At 46.3% G+C, this 20516-nt stretch overlaps 1 protein-coding gene and 1 long non-coding RNA gene across 7 annotated transcripts in view; both read right to left on the reverse strand.

The window, feature by feature from the left end:
• The window catches only part of NSD1 (nuclear receptor binding SET domain protein 1), a 69885-nt gene that overhangs the window by 14269 nt on the left and 35100 nt on the right, over positions 1–20516 (reverse strand). For 5 of the 6 annotated variants that reach the window (XM_080399596.1, XM_080399597.1, XM_080399598.1 and 2 more), the window contains 14 exons: positions 20163–20290; positions 19022–19091; positions 18152–18270; positions 13226–13369; positions 12707–12830; positions 11922–12122; positions 10315–10494; positions 9827–9983; positions 9325–9530; positions 8615–8727; positions 5709–5978; positions 4290–4406; positions 2756–2897; positions 2214–2320 (listed from right to left, as the gene is read on the reverse strand). In XM_080399596.1, coding sequence (XP_080255722.1) covers positions 2214–2320; positions 2756–2897; positions 4290–4406; positions 5709–5978; positions 8615–8727; positions 9325–9530; positions 9827–9983; positions 10315–10494; positions 11922–12122; positions 12707–12830; positions 13226–13369; positions 18152–18270; positions 19022–19091; positions 20163–20290 — 2078 coding nt within the window. The remainder of the gene's footprint in view (positions 1–2213; positions 2321–2755; positions 2898–4289; positions 4407–5708; positions 5979–8614; positions 8728–9324; positions 9531–9826; positions 9984–10314; positions 10495–11921; positions 12123–12706; positions 12831–13225; positions 13370–18151; positions 18271–19021; positions 19092–20162; positions 20291–20516) is intronic. The other variant, XM_080399594.1, reaches the window with a different exon arrangement.
• Positions 14988–18142, reverse strand: LOC308068653. Its single transcript, XR_013930047.1, has 3 exons — positions 17425–18142; positions 16329–16691; positions 14988–15510 (listed from the first exon to the last, which is right to left on the reverse strand). It is a non-coding gene; the product is annotated as an uncharacterized lncRNA (long non-coding RNA).

Genomic DNA, 20516 nt, shown 5'->3' on the forward strand with positions numbered 1-20516 from the left:
CACATCGTAAAACCAGTTAAATTATCATGCTTTCAACAGCTGTGTTACAGGCAGTAATGAAACAACTGGTCCAGAGATTGGCATCTAAATGTTTTAAGCACTCTCTTCTCTGGCCTAAGGCTTCGTCCAACGCCATCCCCCCTTCCCTGCCCCCCCTCCCTTTGCATTAGGTCTCAGACCACTCCTGATCCCCAGGGCCCATCCTCTCCAGGCTAAGCCTCCCGTTGCACCAAACACCCAACTACACAAAGATGATGCTATCTGTCCCCAGTCAGTGACTTTATTAAGGCACTATCAGTTTAGTTTAGATAAACAGAAATGAGCTACGTTTTATGCTATTTTTCCACGTATCTTCATGTCCTTTTTCACACAGAACATCTCTGTGTGCTGAGACAATGCCTAGGCAATTTTTGCATCCTTTATTCTGCATAAATGTGGGGCACTATTTTCATCACTCTTAAAAGATTAAAACCAAAACCACCAAAACATTTAAAAACATTTGTTTCCAGACCTACAATTTCAGAATTCCACAGCGGTGGTTATCCAGCTGTTCCACCACCAGGGAGTTACATCTCGATTGTTTCCTTCCCCTTCACATGTGGATATTTCTGTTTTCATTCCATCATCCCCACTGACAATGGAGAAAAGTCAGGCCTTTCTTATCATTGAAAATGCAGGCAGTGAAATCGCTCCACCTAAACTATTCCACCTATCGAAGCGCTTAGCACCTCAGCCATCTAATTACAAAGAGAACAAGAAAAACCTTTCACAGCTAATTTGAATGTCTAAACAAGGTCTATCAGCTGAGCTAAGCCATTCCCACTTGCTCACTGCAGTACAATTGACTCCCAAGCATTCTTCCACATTTCCAGTTAGAAAGGTCACTTTTAAGAGTGAACTTGTGTATAATCAGTTTTGTCTTGCTGTATCTTCAGGAAGCTTAAAAATGCATCTATTGTGGAATGAATTTGAAAAAAAGAAAACCCAAGGTACTGTTTTCTTGGGTATTGTTTCTTATCCCATCTCATCAAGATGGAATGAGTCGCCTCAGGCATCACAATGGAACATTAATGCCAACTAAAGGGCACGTTTCTCCGATTTCCATCATGGAACCTGCAATTTCAGGGCAAAAATGACAGTCAAGCCATGTATAACATAAGAGCAGCACAAAATCAATTGAACTTTAAATCGCAACCCAAAAAAAGGACTAAATACATTAGACGTGTAATTCACCTCATCTGTCAACTTCTGAAGACATCAATTTGGTGTGGGTTTTTTTTATTGTAAGTTAATTTTCCTGCAGAACTAAGCTCTTTGGAGAATTCGTAAAACCTTCCCTATATATTGACAGGGCTTAACAACTGTGCTGCTGGAGCTTTTAACCCTTAACTCTGGGTAAGCTGCCAGTATCCACATGCCAGGGCACAGGGATTATAGACTTGATTTGGTGAAGCTCTTGAAACAAACCAACAGCTGAGACATAGATTTAGCTGGTGACAGCTGGGAACTCGGCCAACTGCTCCTGTTATTTCCTTTTCCCAGTGAGAATCAGCTCACACAAGGAGGTAATTGAAATCAATTCCTGTTACTCAACATTACAGTTAAAAACCGAAGCTCTCAAAAGTCAGGGAATTCTAAAAGCTAGTGCTTTTTCTACTACAGATATGGCAAATTTCTTATTCCTGTCTGATCTGTAAACTCAGGTTGCTTAATTAAAAGAAGGAAAAAAACCAGGAACTTTTCTTATTACAGCAAAGATGGTGATGTAGAAGCCTTCTGGCTCTAAAGAAATTCCAGTCTGGAGGAATGCGAGTTTGCTGGCTTTCCATGCATGCTCACAATTTACTCAGGCCTTTACTTTGGAAAATGGGCTGAGCTGTGGTTTCTTGGTTATCCGATGTTAGGTCTTTCCCATGCCTGTCCTTTGCTCCTCTAGTGCAATGGAAATTGCCATGATAATAAGCAGAAAATTCTGAAAAAAAATCTTTTATTTACTCTTTTGGTGTAAGATACAATTTCCTGTCATTATTTATAGAAACTCTTAACAACTGAGTTCTAAGATCTGCTCTCTTAGAATGAAAACTTGAATATTCAACTCATTTCAAGTGTTCTCATGGCCAGACCAAAAGCAGATTGCCCTTCCTGCAACAAGTGATACATATCTATGCAAAGAGGTGATTTTGAAAAACAAAAGCTTAAAGGAGGCATCATACCTTTGGCCGTACTCCTAGGAAGCCACTGCAGTTTGGGGCACCACATTTACAAACGGTCTTTCCATTTCCCAAACACTCCAGATTGTAGTTGAAAGTCAGCTCAGTCCCTGGCACAAGCAGATCAAAACCAAGCAAGTTGTAATGAACTATGGGGCAGAACCTTACTGCTAAAGTAAAAAGTACTTTTGAAATACAATGCCACAAGTAACTGTCACAACTACAACAATGTTACCAACTATTTATCTCCCCACAGATCTGTGTGGACTGAAAACTCAGTGCAACTCCATGTTCCTACCACATACAACAGCTAAACCACGTTTAATTCCATTTCTTGGCCCTGTAAATCAGAACTATAATGAAATTTCATTTATAACATGGATGTACATGTTTCGTTATGTAAAATGCTGGTGTTAAGTCTCATGAATGCCTATATGAAAACAAAAATTAGGTATCTTCCCAGGGAGCTACAAACCATCCCCTTTCCTTAGACAAACACTCCCACACTTTTAACTGCAGGTAGTGACAAGAGTGGGGCTCCTTACCAGCTTTGATATTTACAATTGCGAAGAGCCCGACCCGAGTATCGCCATTCACACACCATTTCTGAGTCTCACAGTTTGGCTGGCAGCAATGGTTCATGAACCGAGCGTAATTGCCCTTTGGCCCAGCGTCAATGATTCGATCCTGGAATTGAAAAAAAAACAAAACAGAAAAACATATTTAACAAACTGTTGTCTCCTGCTCAAGCCACTGCAGCCCAGGTACCAGTATACCAAGAAAGCATTGTTCAGTACTGAAAAGTATGACAGCAGAGGCATCTGGTGATGCTTGCAAAGCACCTGAGTTCCAACATGTGTTTTAGCCGAGCTCAGTGACAGGTGATGCTGTGTTGCCTGGGCAATCAACAGACACTCAGCCAGCTTCACACACTGATGTCTGGTCGGGGCTGGCAGATCATACAGCAATACAGCCTCCTGCACAACATCATCTTCCTCTTCAAAGGCACACGGGTCCTGAACAGCCAGGGAAGTGCTGCTGCTGCTTTCTGGGTAGTTACTTCTCCCTGCGGTGTCAGTACTGGATAAACACTACACCAGCACACTTCCAAGGCAGCACTGGCGGTTCCAGACCCCAACTTCTGCTTCAAAGAAAAGTATCAGTTCCTATTCCTTGTACAGCAGTGTACAGAAAGAAAATAGGAACAGTATGCAATGTGTGAGGTACGCTTCTGTGCAGCACACTACATTTGTTAGACCATGCTGGAGAGAAGAGGGCAGCTGCAACTTAAGATTTGGTTTTATAATAATGAGGGAGATATTAACACTTGCTTTTGACCCTGCTCCTGCTGATCAGTCAGACAAGGAGAAAAAGATATGGTCAGTGTGATTTCCAGCAAGAACAGGGGAGAGACGGAAAGCAATCATATTGCTATCCTGTCCCACACTTGACGGCTTCTTCCCATGCCTGCTTTCATGGTTTCTTTCTAATTATTCCAAGGCTGAGCGACAAAGTGTGAAAAACAGCTGACATAACTACTTACCTCTGAAAGCCAGGACCTCATACCAACAGCCTGGCCTCCAGGACTCACTGAGGAGCCTGTGGGTGTAACAAATTCCACCCCTTTACTTAGATCAGCAAGACACGGGATCTCAACTTAAATGAAGGTCTCACTGTGCCTGACACTTGTACATCTGAAGGCCAATGCCTTCTCTGGCACACATCAGTCCAGTTCTGGACTCTCCAGGGTTCAGCTGCTGGGAGGGATCCCGAGGTTGCCAAATTCACGCTGTTACGCCAAAGCAGGATCTACAATACTCAGACAACTGCCCGACCTGTTCTGAATGAACTCCAAAGTTGTTGGTTCAGACTTTCTCCCTAAATCCTAACATCCAGCCTGAAGCTCCTCTAACTGCATGTTATGTCCGTTCTTTTAGTCTCCTCTTCAATGGAAATGCAGGCCAGCTCATCAGCAACTCTTAGTACCTTTTTACTTCCTGGAGAAGACCGCTATCATGCCCTGCTTGATACATTTTACTTTTGTCTAGGATCCTGGCAATAGAAATGCATTCCACATACCTTATCCAGTGTCAACATGTAGAAATTGGTGATGTCATGCTCCTGAGCATAGCGGATTCGGGCTCGGCACTCTTCTTCATCAATTAGCTCCCCAACATACTCATTAACAAATTCACCCTGCCACAGAGAAAACAACAAGCTGATACCCACCTCTGTGCTAAAACTTAATTCCTATTTCCTTTGTGGAAACCTTTTCATAAAAATCTTCTGTGCTTTGCAGCCAGTTTGACCTATAATCTTCACTGAATCATACATCCATTTCACACGCTCAACAAATAACTTGAAATAAATTAAGCAACAACAGCTATCAGATTACTCTTCGTGCTACAGAAAGAATATTCAAGGACAGCATAAAAGCAAACCAGAAGAACAGCTCTTTGCTGCAAAGCTCAAAGCACTGTGTAACTGCATTCCAGCTGGAAACAGTACCCCTTCGAGGACCAACCACACCGAGCAGCGTGATGCACCTAGGGCACCTGCTCCTGCAGTGAATCCGTGGAGTTCCCCTGCAGTGAAGTACCGCAGAGACCGTACTTCAACGGTCAAAGGGAATGCCAGCTCTGCTGCAGTGGGGCTAATATGCGCCTCCATTTAACTGAGTTTTGCAGTTTCCAGGCTGTCTGCTGAAAATGAAACATAACAGGCACGTTATGCGTGAATAGCAGAGAGATTCTTTCACCTGTGTCACAGCAGGCAGCAAAGCCTAAACAGGACGGACTCACATTTTTCCTTCTGCTATCAAGCCCTCTCCCATAGCATGTTGTCCCTAGGCCTTTTTCAGACATTCTTCTCCTACTATGCTAATTATCCTCTGTTTCACTTCTCTTTTTTAGCTTTGGGGTTCTTTTTGCTTTTAACATTCTTCCTTCTTTATTCAGCACAGACGTGTGTCCACAGAATTACTATTCTCTGGATTTGAAAAAACATATATATAGAAGTGTTTTAGCTGGAGATAACAGTTTCAGCAATAATAACAGCCATCTCCAGGATATTAACATTTTGTAAGGCCCAAGCCCTGGTTTCAGTTTCTGATACAAGATTCCCATGCTGGAAAAGCCTGGCTATTCAAGAATGGGGGGGGGTATAATCGTTGTTCCCCATCCGGAAATCCTGAGCACTGTTTTTAGGTCAGTGTTCTGGTGTACTCAAAGCTCATGATCCATACAAGCAGACAGAGCAATCATCTTTCTCACCCTGTGGGACATCAACATGCAAACAATTTTCTTGGTTAGTTGAACCAAAACATTCTTGTCAGGACTGGAAAAGCTAAATTCACCCATTTCTTTCCTAAACAGCATTCTATGGCAAGAAGTCGTCTCCAAATTAGGGAAGTTAGCCATTACTTCAAATCTGTCAAAACCAATGTTGAGCGAGGGAGAAGTGGCAAGAGAAAATCACACACAGCAACAGAGCATGTACCTTTCTGATGTCTGTTTTGGCTTGCAAGCCCCAGCCTCGTGCCAGTGTGCGGAAAATTTGTACCTCTGGATACTGCCGCTTGGAGAAGCACTGGTTCTGGCAGCGCTCCCCGGCAGGGCAGACCATGGGGTGGCATTCATAGAGCAACATGCGATTGATGCATTCGGAGTCCAGACCGCACGGGTTTTCATCTGTTGGTTTGCAGTTGCAACGTGGTATCTCAGACAGGTCTGCAGTGAAGATCTGCACCTTACCCACCGGCCGGTTCACCTTGAATGCACATGAAGGACGTTAGCTCTTAAGAACAACACAGTTTATCCCGCTAGTCACTTCTACACTCAATCCTTGCCTACGAGCTGACAGGTTGCAGTGCTAGTTAATTACAGCAAGGGGCTGAAGGACACAGTACAGGGCACATATGTACTTCTGGGCACACTATATATACAGTTAGAGGGAACATCTAAGGAGGATGCAGGGCCCCATAGGCACTACCTGGTGCAGTGTGTCTTCTATGACCCTAAAGCGGGGAGAGGCTGCCAAATGTCCCCTTGACAACACCACTGTGCCTACATCCAGCCCATGTGACCTCCTGCTGGGTGCACACCATACCTGTGACCGACACCAAACCGTCTTCTCTGTGAAACGACACCTTCTCCAGTCTCTTTAAGTGTCAGGTGCTTTTCTAAGGAAAAAGCTACGGGTTTTCCTTACAGCCCTGGTTTTTTGAATCTGTTACCTTCAAGCTGGTTTGTGCGCCCAGCTGTCACTATGAGAACCAGGCTGGCATTCCCATGACAGAGTACAGAGGGTCTACCTAGGCACCAGGCCACCCAACTGTCCTGCAGATGTAAATCAAAGAAAAAGCAGAAAAAACAGAGTAGGCTGGGGTTGGAAGGCCCAAAAACAACCTCAGAGTTAAGCCAAGGAGCTCTCTAAAAACCACTCCAGCAGGAAGCAGAGCGTAGCACCAGGTTAAGAAGTGACTGGCATGTCTGTGGCATGAGCAAGGTCCTTTGGTTTTGGTTAAAGGCAGCAAACGCTGAAAGGCAGGCAACAGAGAATCAGGACTTTGAAGAGAGACGCTGAAGACAAGCTCCTCGCTGTTCTTTGCCCAGGTGAGCAACACCATCGGCTCCCTTTCCTCTCCCAGAACAAGAAAGGAGGGGATCACTTAGCAAAACTATTCCAGCCTGCACATAATTTATCTAGTTCCACCCACAGAGCAAAGCTGCCATGCTGGCAGCCTGCCTGAGGCTGCCCTAGCCCTGATCCTCCTTTTTTTGTTCAAAAGCAAACTCTGCAGAAACCCCTGATTAATCTCTTCAGCACAGCCTCTCCTTCATCCTAATACTGCCTCCCACCTTCAACCTTCCTCGTCACTTTTCTGTTCTCTGCTGCTTCCCATCTCTTACTCAGGCTGTTAGTTCATCACCTCATTAAGAGTGATGAGACTCACACGATTAGGTCAGCCCACCACCAGGCAGACAGAGGTGCCCTTGCTGGCTCTGGCACTGCCACTCCAAGCGACCACAGTGTCTGAGCACGCACACGTGTCCTGCAAGCCTTCCCTACTCTCTGAGGCACTGCTAGTACAAAACCAGCTCCAAAACAGGGCGATGCTTGGACTAGCCACAATCCTGATGTGACGAAGGATCCCAAGTGTATTTTACAGCAGCCTTTCGTGTTGGTGCTCCTTGGGATGGACCCCCAGGGTGCTGATCTCCTTCGGCCAGCACGGGAGCGGACACAGCCAGCTCTGGCCATTCCACCCTGAAGTCTTCTCCAGTTCACCGTATGCTCCTGCAAACTGCTCTGCTTTCACAGAGACAAACAACTTGCATACAGACCTCAGAAGAGCTGCCATAGCTAACAACCATGGCCATTATTATTTATATTAAAAGGGTATTTCAAAGGCTCCAAACTGCTTCCAAAGTTCCTTCACGTTGCAGCCAGAGACAGGCTTAAAAATATCTATAATGAGAAACTGTGTTTCCTCCACTGAAGCAGCCTGGCCCACACTGCTGCCACAGCATTCAGTTGTGGTTTTTACACTGTACATATAGTATCTCATGCAGGATATACCTGCCTGCCTAGAAATTCTAGCCAGAAACAAAAAGTGCCAGAAATCATTTAAGCTTTCATAGTTTGCCACATGAAAAAGGGAAGGAGCAGACAGATGCAATGAAAAAAAGAACAGTCCCCGAGTCCCTGGTTTCTGATCAGTCTGGAGCCACATCTCAAGCATATGCACCCACTTGGCCCCAGCTCCCCTCTCAAGTCACCTCCATCCTGTAGAACTTCTACTGCTGTCCCAATTCTACCTCAAAACACAGCCCTAAACATGAAGCGTTCCCCAAGACTCTGCAAAAGAGCTGATATTCGAGCTCATCCATCTGCTTTAGTATTTCTGTCCAGTCACCAACTGATACAGATAAAGATATAAAACAATAGCAGAGATGAAACAAGATACTTCACGCAGCTCTGCTCCACTGCACCCTGACCATCCTCTATCTTGCAGCACCTGGGACACCCACCTTGCCATCAGTAGCATACGGTACATGAGCATACTGTACGCTAGCACTAGCTAGCATACTAGCACTCTCCCCTAAGTTCTCAAGGTGGACAGACACTTCCTTCAGACCACGAAACTGACAATGAACAGCACTGAGATGTCCAGAGCTGTTCCAGTAAATCAGAGTACCTCCATTACTGGTGTTCAGCTTCCATACAGCTCTGTGCATACAGGAATCCTTCTGTGGAGGATGACTGAAGACGCCAAGAGGACGAAAGTGACTTTCAAATGCAGCAAGATGCCCAACCAGTAGAAATGTTTCTACTTGTAAATCACGTGCACCGAGAGCTCAAGACTTCTGTTCTGCACCTGTCCCCCCACTACCTGCCCTCACCTTGATGTGTTTGTAGGGAGGAGGTTTCTTGTCATTCTTTTTGTCTTCCTGAAGCTGTCTTAGTTCCTTCTGTGCCTTCAACTCTTCAAATCTTACTGCAGCCTCCTGTAGAGCTAAGTGAGAGAACAGGCTGTGTTATGAGGAACTCTCTCTGCTCAGACAGAGCCGGGCTGCCAACGTCCACCCAGTGCTCCCAGTCCTACAAGCAAACCTCCCTGGCCATGTACTTCAGTGGCAGAGAGGTTCACTGTCGGGGGTGAAGAAAAGGCCAATGCAGCAGGACAGTCACAGGAGTTACGGTAAGGGGCCTGCCCATGGGTGATAAAGCATCCAAACTGTCAGCTAGCTTTGCCTGCTTTTGGGAAGAGGTGTCAGGCAGCTGCATTCACAGCTCTCAAGTGCATTTTTCTATACAGATAATGGCTTTATTAGACACATGGAAACTGACAAAGCAGCAACTCACTTGGATTTAGAGCCGCTACATCAGAGCTGGAGAAGCATTCAAGATCTGCACACCCTTCTCCCTCTCTAGGAGTCAGACCAATGAAAATTCTGAGTGCACTGGATGACAGACAAGCAGCAGCTCATTCTATAAATTTAATTTCACTTTAGCTCTAAGACGACATTTTTCTCTGTTACCAGAATGCTACTTCTCCAAGTGGGAGCGAAGAGAAAAAGAATATATAACTCCCTGGATGAAGACAAGTTACCTTTCTTGTATATGCCATCGACGCCCTTCCCCATCTTGTCTTTGCTGCTGACATCACCTTCCATGTAAGGGAACACACGGGCCTGGTGGGTCCAGAGGTAATCCTTGGAGCCAAAGAACAGCACAGGGAACTCACCGATGTCATGTTTCATCTTCTGGATGTTGACAGGAATTGTCCTAGGATGGCAAATCTCAGCTGGCCACCACCTGCAACGCAGGCAAGGACAGATGAAACCTCTGGCTTCCCCACTTGCAACCACCTGAGAAGTATGCTACTGTATGGAGACACGGGGAAAAAGTGTGTGAGGGCTATCAGCAAGGCTGGTGGGGAGACCAGAGGCTACTGGAGGATGAAAGAACCCATTTTACCAACTGCTACATGCATGCAAAAAAGCCACAGGCTGCTGCACTGTACCCTGCAGAGAGGAGCAGCTTCTCACCTCAATCACCATGAGCACTGCATGAAGAAGACATGGGGGTAAGTCTGTTCTACCTTCACCTACCTGTATCGCCCAACTTTCACCCAGACTACTTCCTTGTAGTGTGGCTTTTTGCCTGCCTTGCAATCATTACAATACCAGCTTCCCTCTGGCATCTCAATGTTTAGACACTCACGGTGAAACGCAGCCGGGCATGACTCACAGCATAAAAGGCTGCCCCCTGCAAAGAAAAGGAGGAGGAATTTATCAGTCACTGTGCAGAAGCCCTGGACTCCACACTTCCAGACAGACACAGCTGGGAAAAGGGCATGATGCTCTTCTGCAAACCCTTTTCAAATGTTGTGCCCTACTCATGCTGCAAAAAGAACCACTCTAAGGATCCAGAAAAAGTCCTAGCCTGAAGCTGGACTCAAATGGGGATGAACAGGAAGGCAGTTTGTTCTCTGCAGTTCTCACTGGCACATTCTGGACAGGCAAAGCTTCTGCCTGCTCTAATGACTTTCTATCAAGGCATTCCTTGGTGACAGGGGACCTAGCACAGACTGTCTCACCTTCCGAGCAGACAAAGCACCAGCTGACGTTGACGTGCTCGTGGTTGCGACAGCCCCTCCGTGCAGTGAAGTGGTTGGGGCAGATGATGCTGTTGGAGGCGAGGACCACGGACCCAGCAGCGAGGCAGAAGTCATTGGAGTGGTATGCAACTGGACACCGCACACAGCGCATCAAGCGACCTAGCACCACAAGATGTCAGGAACAGAGTGAACCTCTAAAGGAGGGTGATTTTTTTTGTTTCCTGCCAAAACTAGCCTAAGCTTAAAATGAGCAAAACAGGTGATATTTGGGAAAGGGTGATTTTTATAGACCGTCCATGACATCACTCACTAGATTCCTATTACATTGTTTAATGTTTAATATACATTAAAAACATATAAAATTATAAATATATTTTATATATATTTGTATATAACACATACATTTTTATTATTTAGAAGTGAAAAACCTCCCGCATGCTGTGCAGAAAACAGTTCAAGAGTTCACAGACTGGAAATGCTTCCTATCATACACAAATAATTAGTAAATTAGCTCTGACAGTAATCGCAGAGGGTGTGTTCTGAGTGCTTAGCTGCACATAACAAAACCAATCCATGTAGCTTCTGAAAACATCCGACACTTGCCTCTTCACTTCATCAAATTTTCCCCTGAAATTCTTGAACAGAGAACTCAGAATTGCCTACAGGCTTAATCTATCCAAGATTTTTGAAAGCTGTTTTCAGTTCCTCACAAGAGACTGTAATAGGGAGAAGAGGTGTGAGGAAAGGGGTAAATTTGACCACCAAGAAGCAGCAGTCAGAGGAACACAACGCTGAGGTTCAGTGGGGAAGCAGTCAGCTAGTGGCTTTAGGCCTGACTGTTGTCCTTACACCAAATATTGATATGGGGCAGGGGGGGAAAGACAACTTTAACACAGTTCCTGAGTATAAAAATAGAGCTGGTCCCATCGTCACTCATCTTAAGACACCAAAGACTTAAAGAAAGGCAGCTTCAGAACCAAATATGCAAGGCAATCACATGAAAGTTTTAAGCTTAATCATATGAGAGAAAGGTCAAAGGTATTGCTGCAAACAGCTCAAACAAATGTTTGCCTGAGAAGCTCAACCCAAGGGTGTCACTACTACAAGATGAGAATCTGCATTACAAAAACCCAGAGAATTTTAATAATATCATAGTTTTCGCTATGCTGCTCTCTATGTTGTTGCCTTGATAGCCAGTGCTGCTAAGCAGACACCATCTGCAGCACTGCCACAGTGAAACGTAGGTAGGAAAAACATGAGGGAGTCTGTACAGCTCCAGAGACTTAATTCAAAAAACCCAGAGAGGCATGTGGCATCGCTGGACGTGCAGGCATCTAAGCATCTGGCCAGAGGAGAACATTTTAGCTGCTATGCCTGACCATCAGGAGTGCTGACAAGCAGCAGCCTCACATACTCACGCACCGACACCACCCCTCCACTCCCCTGAGAGAAGCTGCTCCTCGGCAAATGCTACAGCAAGCCCTGTGGCAAGGACGGGAACCAACAGGAAGATCTAGTGGGCTAGGTAACTGCACAGTGGACGTGAAACAAAGAAAATAACTACATCCCCTAGACGATTTTGATACCTTTAGATGCAGAGATGTTTGCTGGGTTAGCAGCATGACAAGTCATGCATATGTGCAGGGAGCATCGGAAGCCCTTGTTCTGCATGACCGTGGGCGGATACTTTTGTATGCATGCTTCGTGGTAATACTTCCCACAGAGGGGCAGCAAACACCGTTTTACATCTTCCCCGCAGCTCTTGCACACAAAGCAGGTATGGACCCCTGGAGAAAGAGCAACAGACATAACACCAGGCACATAAAAGGGCTAAATGAAGACCTGAGCTTCCACTAGGCTGTGTATTAGCAGAGCACAACTTCCCAGCCTGCTGTACCTATCCCAAAGCACAGGTCTCTGCAGCAGGCTGTTCTTGCCTGCAGTTGCCATAAAAGTACAAATCAAAAACCCAACATTATTACAGCTGTGATTTCAGGCTGGGGAAAAATAAGACAGACAAAAATCAACAATCCCACTTAGACATTTCACCCTTTCCAGCCTACTCCAGACTCATCTGTCCCACTATCTCTCTCTCCCTATTCCTAGATACAAAATTTCTCCTTCTCTTTCCCACCAGATCCTGGACGTTCACCTCTTCACATCCCACATGCCCGAATCAACAGTAAGACCAATTAGAATCAACAGCAAGACCAATTAATTAGAAAGTCATTATCAAACATCAAACCAATAATCAGAGGACTGAGAACTAGTTAACAGCCCTACTGCAGGCACACTGCTCCAGCAAAAGAAGCGCCAGGTAAGCATGCAGCAAGCAACTCTTGTCCTTCTGCACTCACAAAAGCTGCCGTACCTGTGGAACACTCATTGCAGATGAATTTGCCCTTTGGCATCTCGGAGAGCCCAAGGCACTGCAGGTGGAAAGCACCACAGCACTGCGCCTCACACAGCAATAATTCCCCTGGCTTTTCGCAGATCTACAGGGAAAGAAGCACAATGTCAACTCTGAGTGAACTCCTTTCCCAACGCATCCCAGACAAACAGCAGACACCCCTGTGGAAAAACACTTGTTTTCCTTTTGTCTGTTAATGCAGGCGGTTTGTGCATCATCACTGCCATTTGCCATCCAGTGCCTGCTACCATGCATCAGCCAAAATGAATTCTGCATTGGTTACATCATCCTAACATCTGCGAACTTTAGCAGGAGGAGAAAAAATCACAGAGGAAAGATTCAATTCAGAGCACAAGGGGGTTAATCTACAATAAGCACCTTGAGGCTACCTAGGGTAGCTGGGGCACCAGCATGTCCCAGAAGTTACACAAAAATGCTGTATAGTGGTACGGTTTCAAAGAGATCCTTCAAGAACATTACCTGACACACGTTCTCCTTGAGAGCTGCTCCTCCTCCACGCTCCCCCTGCATTTTTTTGGACGAAGGCACTCCATGGTCGTTCTCCGACCCCTCTTCATTACCCTCTTTGGGGCTTGCAGCAGTTCCGTGAACCGATGTCTCCCCCTTTTTAAAAAAAAAAATCCAGAATCAGGGCTGTCAGTAGTTCCTCTCCTGACTTGGAAACTACAAATTCAGCCATTGAGCATGTAACAGGTTTGATAATTGGTCTGTGCGTGTTACCCACCCTGGAAAGAACATCCCCCATACAGTTTCACCAAAAGACTTACAAGAAAGGAAAGAGCTCTTAGTTTACGAGATGATTAAAAAATACACAGTACTGAACACAACTATTTCCCTGCGCATAACTCCTCTCTAAGAGTCATGGCTGAGAAAGGAAGGTATGGCCCTGCATAGAAACAAATCAGGTAGGCTGGAATAGTCTGAAGCATCCTGCATCCTGATGTCTGCTTGCACTGGAAATGCAAATGACAAACTTCACATTATCTTTATTGCAACTGTCACCCAGCAAACGAGCCAGGCTTTTCCCCATGCATTTCTCAGCTTGTCGTGACCCATGTTAAATACAGGCAGGTACTCAAGGCCTGTGTTAGTATGAACTAACTGGCCGACACCAAAGCGAACAGTGCAGCAGGGCATTTACACCACCATCCTGCCAGGGCCGGTGAGTCTTTCACAAGCATCTGTCCTGTACAGGTATCACAGCACTGACTGTTAACACCTACTGGTGAAAGAGCATCCTGCTGAGATGGCGTTTAAATGATAACGGTGCAACCGCACCCTCACGGGCCAAGTCAGGGGCCCTGCCATGAGGTTTCCCAAGGTGGAAGGACACCTTCCGATGTGTCCATGGAACCTGCCCAGACACTGTTAGAGGGAAGGAGAGCAGCAGATATCCTAGAGACACTTGTTTCTACAAGATAGTGCTGTCCTGGAGTTGCACGTGGCCCTCACTTTTGTCAGGACAGGCAACTAAAAGCTAAGGACGCCATCCTGCCACCACCAGGCTCTCAGGTACAGTCTAGGCAACACTTCAATAGTCTCACCAGCCCCAGATGCCACTCCAGAGTGGTTTAACCTTAAGGGCCATTAATGAATGCTGCACCAAAGTGATGCCCTTAGCCAAGTGCTTTGAGGAAGAACATTTAAAGACTCTGCTATTTTTTAATATCACAGCCCACTGCAGCTGGCTGAGTGATCTCAGTGTGCAGCTGCCAGTTCCTCCTTGGGTAACCAAGCCATACCCAGTGTATGCCCAGACACAAACTGTACAACTGAAACACCTTGTGAGGAATTCAAACTGCTGGCAGGAACAGCAGCCACCACTCTCATATCCTTAGGCCTGCTTGGCACCCAGTGTCCAGCTAAAGATCACGAGAGGGAGCTTCGAACCACTTTGTGTGTGGGAGGAGCGTCAGTCCAAGTTGTGGTGCTTGTAAAGCTTGTAACCTCAAACATTATTAGTCTGGGCAAACAGACATAAAGATCTCCCAAAGTGTAAAAAAACCTGGAGCTGGTATTCTGGTCAGATAACGATGCTTCCTTTGCCTTTTTCTTTTTCTTTATTATTTTTTTATTTCCTCCCCCCCCATCCCCAAATGCAGCAGTATGCTGCTTTTATTTGGGGACATTTTAAAGCCTACATTTCAAAAACATTTGAGTTCTGTGGAGCAATGACGCACAGGTGCACTGACAGTGTATTAAAGCACACAATACAAAGATGAATAGTATAAATTGCCTTTATTGAGCACAAAAAAAAAAAATCAGTCCCAGCTACAAACTACTGCCAGTCCAACACACTATATGGTGTACAGCCTTAGACTATGATCACAATCTCACTAGAAGGCTGGCAGTGATGCAGCCTGCAGGAATACTGATAAGGAGCACATAAACTGCTGCCACCCTACTACACAGCCCTGGCAGAGGGAAGAGAAAGGTCTCTACAGCACTGGAAAAAAAATCATCCAAGAAGACAACGGCCACCTTTGCCTCCATACACAATAGCATCTATTCAAGCTAAGTGCTATGCTATTTCAGCTCCTACAGCTTTATTTCTGCTAGGAATTACGTAGTCTGCTGCAAGGCAGCCCTCTGGCCCAAATACTTGTTTTGGCTCCTGGAATGCTCCAGAAGCAGCACCGGCGACCAGTGCTCCAAGGACTGGTTACAGCTCAGGTCCTCCTATTCCTACATAGGTGCTCCCTCTTCTGCTCAGCTCAGCAGTGACCTCAGGGTTGCAGGGGTCACTGTAACGAAGAACAAGAGCAGGGTTAATCAGCTACTGGTATGGGCAAACAACATCAGCTATTAGCTTCTGCTTCTGCTGGGGCCCCAGTGTTACAGGCACAAAATGAGCTCAGCCCCTCTTTATGGTCACTGAGGTCCCTGTCAGGAGGGGCAGGGTGCTGGTGAACAAGCACCACCCATCCTGTCAGTAGTGGCACTAGCTTCCTGCTGTAGCTAAGGTTTCAATATAGTGTTTTCAAAGCGGGGGGCGGGGGGACGGGGACGGGACATACGCAGATTTGCTGCAAACAGAGGTACGAGGGATTTAGAACTTATTCATCTTTCCATCCTTCTGGCTGCTGTCTACTAGGACTCCTTGGTTTGCATCCTGATGGCTGTGTTTCACATGTTAATAGAATGGGAGACTCAAATGAAGCCAGGAGTCATATAACATTAAGCAGCAACTCCCTCTTCAGATCTGAAAGCATTTGCTAGCATCATTGCTACCTTAACAACCGGGCCCACACCGCCCAGTGTGGCACAGCATGCTCAAGCCTTGCTTTTTCAGCCTAAACCCATCCTATTTGGTTCCACAAAGAGCTGGCCAATCTGCACATGTCACAGGCCAGGATCTTAGCCTTATTTTAATCAATGCTCCCAGAACATCATAGGGAAGGGAATGTCAGAGCTAGGCAGGATGGGCAAAGCCAGATACTTGTGCTTTGTGAAAAGGGAGAAGAGAATCAACGTTCAAGGCCATCACTCAAAAGAACCTGTCACACCATTCCCCCTCCTTTCCCTACCCAGCATGTAGCATGAGCACTGCAAAACTACATACCTCCTACTGAGGGCAGGTCTCTCATCTTGGGTCTTCTTCCAGAGCTATCTCTGCTGCTGTATCTGGCACATCCTCAAAAGCCTGGCCTGTTCTTTGGCACAGCCTGCCCTTGGCTCACAACCTTGCCTTGACAACGATTTCAACAGTATTTTCCATCCCCGTCTCTTGCTACCCTGATGTTGTAAACTTGCACTCCTCACTCCACAGACAGGCAAGAACAGAGAAAGCTGCTTAGTTCAGCCCAGGCAGACAAGCTTTCCTCTGCTGCCTTTTCCTCTGAAAGCAGCTGGATCCAAGGCTTCACTGCGCTGTATCATCAGACTGTCTATTTCTTCTAGCACTGTTCAGCACAAAGTGGAGATCCTTGCAAGGTGTATGGAAAGTCACTTAGGGACCAGCATGGTTCACATTCCACATGTAAGCACAATTGCATCTCCACAGCACCCAATACTCACCAGTACCCATGCACTCACCTAAGCCAAAGGGTGAACGCTCTCACCACAGCGGCTCAAGAGACACAATCACAGAGAAATGGGATGCTGGCAAAAGGTGCCAAACATTGCAATTTTTGGCATGGTTTACATATACCTAACCAGGTACTAAACTCAGATGTCTAAAGGTTGGAGGCAGTTAAGACTCCCTGGGCCTCCTCTGCAGGGAATGCTGGATGCAGGATTCAGAGCCATGGCCTAGCTACTTCGCTGCTCTGAATTGCCCCCTCTTCCTTCTAAAAGACTGACAGAGAATTTGCTGGCTCAGAGCTGAGCCAGTCTCTTAGCGGGTACCTAACAGCAGTCAGTGTCAACTTCCCCCCACCCAGCATTGGCAAAGGTATTTGTACAGCCTTCTATGAAACACGAGTCCAGGTGAGCACACTTCAGAAAGAGCACTAACACATCACAGGAAGGCTTGCATGGCCCAGGGGTATTACCCCACTTAACCACCCCCATCAGCAACGCCCTTTTCAAAAAGCAGTAGCAGTAGGGTGGCTGGCACTGCTCAGAGAAAGCAGTGTGAGGTTTGTGCTCTCCTGGAAGCTGTGTAACAACAAATAATACAACAATATATGTTTATAATTGGCTCCTGAAATACATACTGACTATCCTGACAGAACAGCCTGCTGCTGAACCTGGGCCACTGGAAGTGAGAGGCGATGGTGAGAGGCCCAGGTGTCCCGCCTCTCCCAGGAAAAGTCTTGCTTCCCCTACACTTGGTGATACCTGGCTCATTCCTAAAAGGCAAAATGTGCTTGTCAGAGATATTTTTATGCCGACTCTACTGGGATGCAGTAGAAGGGAGTTGCCCCAATTACCCCTTCCTGCTGGAGGCTCCTGTGAGCAGTCACAGACAGTCCCCCCCATCCCCTCCAACACGGTGCTTGCTCACCCTGGCGTGCAGGTGCAAGTGGAAGAAGGGGTTGAAGTCCACAGTCTAGTGCTTGTGCTTCGTACTGGTGCGTAAAAGGGCAAGAGACTCCCACCACCACCAGAGAACACTTTTTACAGCAGTTAGACCTTCTGAGGTGCAAAGCAAGATGCCAGGCAAAACCTTGTTCCATCAGATCAGAACAGCCTCTCTCCAAGAGAATTAGCTGGGTAGCAGCTTAAAAACTGAGCCGGAGTTAAGCAGTCATCACAAAATAGCTACTACATCAAGGTGGTATTTTAAGCTTCAACCCCAGCTCATGCAACTACATCAGTGGGACAAACTCCCAACTGACACGCCAGCCAGCCAAAGAGGACCTGGTCCAGGCTCTGCAAAGTACCTTGGGAAACAGCAGAGAGGTTACAGGGATGACAGCAGGTAGGAAGACCCAACAGTACCTCAGAGTGTGGAGTCTCCCCCAGCCCCTCCTCATTTCTCTCCTTCTTGGAATGCATTGCAGCAGAGGGATGGCGCTGTCTTTTCCGCTTCCGCTGCTTCTCCAAGAGTTTTTCAGAAGCTGGGATGCAACAGAAAGACCAGTCAAGGAAAATGCAGAAATAATTCACTTGTTACCAGTGCCACCAGCAAGTTCTACACCCTTTTTGAGAGTTTCAGGCTGGGTGCCACTGTCTTTCAGGGCACAATGGCTGGGGCAATACCAGTCTCCAAGCAGTCTGCCCTCTGTCCTGCAGCTATCAGAAGACCACTGATTCATACTGGTTTAAGCTTCTTTTGCTAGGCTGCTGAACAGTATCACTGACTTTCCTGAGACAGATCCAGCAGAAAAGAAGAAATGCTATCAACGCAAAGCTTACATTGCTAATCGAATGCTGACAACTACCTCCTGCCACCACACTGCAACAAAAACTTCCTCATGTCGATCCCAATGCAACAGGAAGGCAGACAGGGAGGGACTACAATGCAGAATCATCCATGGGACAGGGCAGCCACCACTGAGCCTGGTCACAGCATGTCAGCAGGCAAAAGACAGCATATTGGTACAGGACTCGTGCTGGTAAGCTTCCTTCAAGCACCCAGACTATGAATGAGAAGCAAACATCATCTCATGGAAATACGAGCCCACCATCTCCACTTTCCACAGGGAAATCAAAGGCGTAACAGGACCATGGGTAAACAATCTCGGTACCCATTTCTTGCACCACTGCCTCAGCTGAGGCAAGCACCCTCTGTAGGCCCTCACACACGCACAGCCACAAGCACTGATCCAAACATCAGCAGTCTACCCCCACAGCCCTGCCTTCACTTACCGTCTCCCAGGTCCAAGAAGTGAGCTGGTGAGTAGAGCTCAGAGCTGTCGCTCTCCGAAGGGCCAGTACCCTACAAATACACAACAGAGTCAAGTCACCAGATGGAAACCAGAAATGCACGTTCCACAGTCACTCAGAGCCTTTACAAATGACTGCAATTTGTAACTTACAGATCAGGTAATGAATTCATCGGTGATTAGAGACTTTACAAGAAAATATTTGGGAGGTGTGTGTGACATATCCCATGTGGAAAAATCAGTCTCTGGGCAGGGAGGAATGCTGAGTCTGCTGTGTCTTATGCTCACCAGCATCATTCCACTGTTTTCTGAGCTCTCCCAAAAAGGCTGCTAGCACCCTGTAAGGTGCTGGGAAGAGCAACTCTTCTGGCATCACACTTTTTGGAGCTTAAGACTGAAATACGCTGGCCTCTAAACTACTGCAACCATGATAACTGCATTAAGACTGTGCCACACAGAGATAAAAAGGAAAGGATGAAAACTGTTACTAATCAACCTTAGAAACAGTGGCAACAGGTCTGGCACAGGTACCTGAAATAATTCTTTACAAGTTGGTTTTTTTTTCCTAACCCTGTCACTGAATATCGAGTATTTAGTGGAGAAGAGCAGCGTTTTCTTTAAAAATCTGCACCAAGCACTGTATATTACAAGTGATACAACTCAAGCCTCCATCCTGCTACAAGCTCTGCACTTAGGTACCATTTGCCAGCTCACTTGGGAAGGTAACAAAGGAAACTACTCAGAGTAAATCTGACAGAAAAGGACAAAGCCTAGGTTCAAGCTCAAGCTACACTGCAGCTTAACAGTGACAGAAAGCCTCTGCACAGAATATTTCTGCTCACACCTTCCTAGCCAGCATCCAGCTGACTCCTTTTCCATATAAATCAATGAAGAGAAGAGATTTTACAGCCAAAACTACCCAATCCCCATTAGAAGTCAGGAGGGGCAGGGAACACATCTGTATTCAGTAGATTTCTTCATCATAACACAGCAACCAGCACCTTTGGGAAGGGTGGATCTTTGCTGGGCCACAGCCAACAAAAAACCACAGCCCATTGTACCGTGTCTCATTCAGCAGGGTCTGCTGTCTAGGCTGGCTTTCAAAAGAGCTAGAAGGGAAATACCTTCTTTTGGGGAGTCCAATCCTTCTTTGGCATAAAGGCAGCATCCAAATCATTGGATTCCAAGAGCTTTTTAGTGGGCTTCCTTTGACGCTTGCTTTCAAAGTTTCCTGCAATGAAACAGGGGTTTTCTTCTCTTCAGTCAGACTAACACCGTTCAGCAAATGTCAGACAACTGTTCAAAACAATCCACTTCACCTTGGTCTTTGGGATGATAAGCTCTTTGGCCAAAGATCCCCATTCCTTCCCCATTCGTGTTTCTGTACAACTTCCACAAAAACAGACCTGTCTGCCATGACCTTCAGGCATACCTCTAAGTAATACAAAAATCCACCCACAGAAGAGAGACTATGAAGT

Source organism: Falco punctatus, assembly GCF_963210335.1.
Source record: "Falco punctatus genome assembly, chromosome: 8".
Classification (NCBI taxonomy): domain Eukaryota; kingdom Metazoa; phylum Chordata; class Aves; order Falconiformes; family Falconidae; genus Falco; species Falco punctatus.